Genomic DNA, 6000 nt, shown 5'->3' with positions numbered 1-6000 from the left:
CAAAGTTGCTCTTAGGAAATTGTTTATTGTTGCTACTTAAGAGAAGAAAAAAAACACACCAAAAACATTCTCCTGATAGAAGGCTAAATCAGACTTAATCAGCCTGGTATCTGTTGGTCATCCTCAAGGAATCTGGCCTTGTGTCTATATTTTGCCACATTCAACAGAAAATGAAAGATTCCAGGAACCAAAATGTCTGCATAACCGTTGAAACTGAATTTTATTTGAGCTTCAACCATATAAATATCTGTACACAATATTACATATTATACAACTTTGCAATGTTCTACTCTCACCCCATCCATTCTTTCCTTGGCGTATCAATTTCACAAGAATTCCCAAGGCAGCATCACCTAACAGAGAGTATGGTGTGGTCTAGAAGTGTACCTTGCCTCCCAGAGGGATGAGTAGTGTAGGGGTGTATTTAGAGTCTGGAAATATTCAGTTGTTACTAATTCCTTAGCCTATTTAGTTCACATTGAAATAAAAATATATATACAATCTCCTCAAAACACATTTCCATAAAAGAAATGATAAAATAAGATTATTAGAAAGCAAGTTAGTCACTATGGTTTTTGAATTATAAGGAGTTTCCATTTCACAATCAATGTGTAATCCTGAGTTGTTATGGTTCATGATAAAATCACAAGTATAGGCCCATATAAACTTCTAATCCCACTCTGCTGCACTGAAATTGTATGTGCATAGCGAAGAAGTATGGTCATACTTCCCTAATAACTCCCCTATACAGACCTCCATTCTTTTCTGACACTTTTGCTGTAAATATTTTGAATGTGCTTCATCTATTTCTGCCATTTGTCCAACACCTCAAAGTGCCTGATAATATCCTAATGAATTTCTGGACTTTTTCAGAAGCAGAGGGACTGGTAACTCTATCTGCACATGGATGATCTATTTTCATGTGAGCTTAATTAATACTACATATGAAACTCCAAATGTCACAAACCAGGAGTTAAATTTTTTAATTAATTTACTGATTCATTTAACTTATTCTAAAATGGAATTTGAATTAATTTGGATATTAAAGTCTCTTAAAATAAGTTCATTTTTAAGATGAAGAAACATCTTGAAATCTCTCCATTATTTTAGTGAGTGACTGGTAATAATATGAAAATGCTGCAAATAATACATAGTCTCAACACTACAAGTTGATCTACCAACTTGCAAAGGAGAGTTGGATTGCTGAGTTATGTCATCTGGTCATGAAGTCCAAGCTGTTTTTTGATGAAATTTGAGATTAGGAGCTGAGGCCGTTGCTGGTACTCCACCAATACATCATGGGACAAGTTGATCTGGTCAGAGTGGAGTCTGTCAAGAAGTGTCACACAGACCACGGCAGCTGGTAGAACAAGTAATAAGATTACTAAAGCGAATCATACAAATATTAGCTTAAAGCACCAACATGTGTAGCACATACATTTTGTGCAATTTTCCCTCTAATGCATAATCTTGAGAGCCCCTGGCCTTATATAACATGCATATTTCTATGGAACTCTAGCAAACATTGAGATAATTAGATAAGTAGATTATGATAAGAAGATTACGATCACCCCTGCTTTCTCCCTTTCCTCCACACTTGGTTAGATTCAGACTCAGGCAAGCACTGTATTCAAGGTAAGAATGAGAGACCCAACATCCAGCTTGTAGTCTATTTTTAGCTCTTGGAGAAGGCTCTTCCAAATGAGAGTCTACCTTATTCCAGAGGTAGCATTTTATTCCTTGGTGCTGTGCCTGAAATTGCCTACTGGAAGACCTACTTAAGAGTAACATAAATAAAGAAGAGATATGGAATGTTGACCCAGGAAATACCAATTAAGTTAAGCATTGACCGTGAAATTTGAAAAGAAAGACCTAATAGGTAATGTACAAACATATAACTTAGTTTTTATAGAAGAACAAACATACTTATAAAAGAATAAGAATAATATCCTATGATAGATAAGAAGGTAGGGGGAGGAGAATAAAACTTTCTTCAAAATTCTTACTTTTGAAGTTAACATAGAGCAGCATTTTTGGTTGATTACATCAGGAAAGATTGAGAGAAAATTGAGTACCGTATCAATTCTTTATTATACATTCCCCATCAAGTCTTTGAGCCACAAAGTATGGCTACCTGTATTGGAAACCACTGGCAAGCACTTTAAATTGATTACAATACAAAACTCTTCATCTGCCCCTGAATTGTTTTTGGAAGGCAGTCGGTACAAATAGAATTAGGTGTGTTTATATTAACAAACTCTGAAGGTAGTGTAACATTTGTTCTTGACCTTCTACTGCTTCAGACTTCTTTATAAGATCTGTATTTTAAAATTGTACTGTAAAGCTATTAGCACAGGCTGTCGAGTTCTACTTTTAATTGATGAATAATAATTATATATTTTAAGGGGTACAGATTGACATTTTGACATGTGAACATGGTAGAAAACTAACATATCAATCACCTCAAATGCTTACCTTTTTAGATAAAAAATCCCTAGTTTTTAGGGATTATGAGATAAGAGTTTTAATGGCTATAGTCACCATGTTGAATAATAAATACCTAGATTTTTTTCCATCTAACTAAAATGTACCCTTTCTCTAATATCTCCTCATTTGTCACATTGTAGTTTTAATTTGCATTTCCTTAAAGACTAGTGATGTTGAGCATTTTTATAGGCATCTGTTGGGCATTTGTATATTGTTGTGAGAAAGGTCTATGCAGGTTTGTTGTCTGTTTTGTTTTGTGTTTTTTGTTTTTTAAATCAGGCCATTTGTTTGTTTCCTATTAAGTTGCACGAATTCCTTATATATTTTAGGACATTAAAAACATTTATGTAAAGTATGGAGTTTGCAAATATTTTTCTACCAGTTTGTAATACCTTTTCTCTTTGGTTTATTCCTGCTATATGCCAGACATCTATGATATCTGATTCATATAGATATGGCATGAGCTAGTATTATTTTTGCTCTGTTTTGACAGATGATGAAATGAAGGTTTAGAAAGTTCAAATAGATGGTCATTCTGATGCAGCTGGTAAATAAGTAGCCAATGAATTCCCAGCTTCCTAAACTGCTGGGTTCTGTCTGCATTCCTCCACTCCCAAGCCATTTGGTTGCATTTACTGTTGCCCTGGCCTATCGACCAAACTGACCTTGCATGTTCAGTGACGTGAACAGATAGGAAACTATTCAACATCAGCTGAAGCAAATATTTCATCACCCAGGACTCTATTTACTCAAAATTCACTGGATTGTAAAACAACTTGGCTGAACAGGTAAAGGAACAAATGCAAGAGCTAGAAACTTCCCCCAGCATTTCTAGTTAATGATCAGCAAGTCTGTGAGGCCTGACAGAGGCTGGCAAGAGCTAGAAAAAGGTTGAAAGTCCCTTTCTAACCCTTCCTTTGGCAGAACGATGAAAGGAAAGAACGCTCTGTACTCTGCCTAGAGCAGGAGTCGTCTTTGCTAAAAGTCTCTTCTGGAATTCAAGGGTAGTACCAAAGATGGGAAAGAACAGGTAATAGCCTTCTCAGTGATGTTTTCTTGACCCCGAAGAGCCCATTAACAAACAGCATATAATAATCTTGTCTCTGAAAATTACTATTTCTATGACCAATTAAAAGGGACTAATTACCCAAAACAATTTGTCAAAATTAAGCCTGACAGCTTTTTGCTACCATAATCCTCAGATTAAGTATGGAGGCTGGCTCCTGGGGCAGGAGGGACACTTAGTGACCCAGCTGTCACTCAGGAGGTTGTCAGCTAACTGAGCTGAGGATGGAATGTAATGAGAACCAGAGGGCAGAGCACAGGGCTTACTGTACCCAGAGCTGTACCAGGAACGGAGGCTCCACCGAGATTCTCAGCCCTTTGACCTCATTCGTGGCTCCTTTGAGGAGCTTATGAAAGTTGTCACTAGAACCCGTCCACACAAAAATCACATATTCCTCTACATGTTTGTTCACACTTTCAGAGCCCAGTCCCCAAAGCCCATACATCAAAACTTAGGACTCCATGAGGCCCTGGGGACCAATAGTTTAACCCCATTTCTCTAGAACAACCTTCTGGAAAGGTTTTCCCTTGCACTGGGTGCAGATACTGCAGCTGGACCGCAATGCCCATGCTTACAGTCAAACAGGCTGGCCTTTGGAAAATGTGAAAATGACACAGATTGACCCTGGGGCTCCTGGCCTTGGCTTTTTATCTGCTCCTCCTCTTCTACCTCTCTCTGGATGTTTTTATATCTCCCACAGTTCCCTTGTTTCTCCAGGGTTGGAGTGTATAATGTGAGCATCCGTTCATTACTCTCTAATAAAGGAAAGATAGAAATAATTGTTTAATCAACAACCAAGAGCCTTTGTACTTCCTTAGCTTCCCTAAGACATTAATCTCAGGCTGTTTGTAACTAATCACAATCCAGGTGAAGACAATTTGTATTAAAAGAAGCTGGTCAAGCCTAGGAACATACAAATAATTTGTTCTTCTACGTTTGTGTTTCTGAGAATGTGGTCTATTGGTCAGTAGTATCAGAACCAGAGATGGTTAATAATTCTCTTTTAGGTTCCATCCAACACAGACAAAACCAGGATGCAGTAAAGGGTGAAGGGTGAGAACAAAAATTATTTGAGTGGTCATTTAAAAAAACTGCTGCTTTAAACACTTTAAAATCTGTTCCTAGTTTAAATCAAATTACCATAAATGTATATACCTAGACCCTAACTATTTATGTCCTCAAAGAAATGCTAAATTCATTGCTGGGAGCAATGTTTCTTTTTCCTCCTTTTGAGGAATTGTCCTATAAATTTTTATAAAAGTGTGATTAAAAACCTTGCATGTTATAATACAGCTGATAATTTTGTTTGTTTTAATGTCTGAATGAAGTCTTCGTGAAAAATCTCAAATTCTTTCTTTCATTATGTAATAAGGACCAAATATCTCAAAAAGTTTTCATTTCTAATATGGTCTCTGAAAAACTCAGAGTTTAATTTTTTAGATTTAGGATTGTACTCCCATGTGGCTTCTTTGATATAGAGACCTTGTAACCTTCTCTCTTAAATCAATGTCTTATAGATACATTCTTTTTCAACTAATAGCTGCCACTTACACGTTTTTAAATAGTGGTGAGCACAAGTCATCATTTAATAGAAAAATGCTACCGTTTACACCGAAGGAGCAGTGGTCAGGAGGAAGAAGGGAGGACTTTAATTAAAAATATATAAAATCTTACCAAACAAGAAGAAACAAACTGCTTTAAATGCTTTAAAAATAAATGTTGTCTTTGTAAAAATAATAACTAGAGTTGGGATTTTGAATACTTTACCACAAATGATAAATATTTGAGACAATGGGTGTTCTGATTCCCCCATTTGATAACTATACAAGCTATTAATATCTTAAAACATCAAACTGTACCCATGAATTTTATATAATTATATGTCAATTTTTAAAACACTAAATTGTCAGGCATGTTGTTGTACACCTGTAATCCCACTACTCAGGAGGCCAAAGCAGGATGGTCTCAAGTTCAAAGATTAGTGTGAAAACCCTATCTCTGAAAACAAAGTAGGAAATGAGTTATTTATCATTGCACTTAAGTTTTTAGACTTAAGGGACAATTCTTTCACAAAACAACAGCTATTTATGGTGTTGAGTATCTGCTTAACATTTCATTCGATTTCAATGCTAACTTCCTGGATATGTTCAGACTGTAGGGTTTGCTGGATGAAGTAGTACAATTACCTGTTCAGAATACTTAAAACAGAAAAAGAGTCACTGACTTTTCATGGTGTATACTCTAGTTCTTCTGTGCAGAGACCACAGACCTTGTGTTGTTCATGTCAACAAGACCCAGAACAGCCCATGCATACAGAGCTAACTTCAAAGCCTTGCCTTCCCACCCCTTCACTGAGCAGACAGGGAAGTTATTTAACCTCTCTGAGACACAGTTTCCTTTTCTCTTGAGAGGGTGAAGAGAATTACATCTGGTTGCCTCTGAACTTT

At 36.4% G+C, this 6000-nt stretch overlaps 1 protein-coding gene across 2 annotated transcripts in view; it reads right to left on the bottom strand.

The window, feature by feature from the left end:
* Positions 1-205: 205 nt before the first annotated feature.
* Upp2 (uridine phosphorylase 2) overlaps positions 206-6000 on the bottom strand; it is a 29170-nt gene continuing 23375 nt past the window's right edge. For both annotated transcript variants that reach the window (XM_013030593.1, XM_013030586.1), the window contains one exon: positions 206-1360. In XM_013030593.1, the coding sequence (XP_012886047.1) occupies positions 1209-1360 (152 nt within the window). In that variant the 3' untranslated portion in view covers positions 206-1208. The remainder of the gene's footprint in view (positions 1361-6000) is intronic.

The sequence above is a fragment of the Dipodomys ordii genome, unplaced genomic scaffold, assembly GCF_000151885.1.
Source record: "Dipodomys ordii isolate 6190 unplaced genomic scaffold, Dord_2.0 Scaffold5, whole genome shotgun sequence".
Classification (NCBI taxonomy): Eukaryota; Metazoa; Chordata; class Mammalia; order Rodentia; family Heteromyidae; genus Dipodomys; species Dipodomys ordii.
This window is presented reverse-complemented; position numbering and strand designations above follow the sequence as displayed.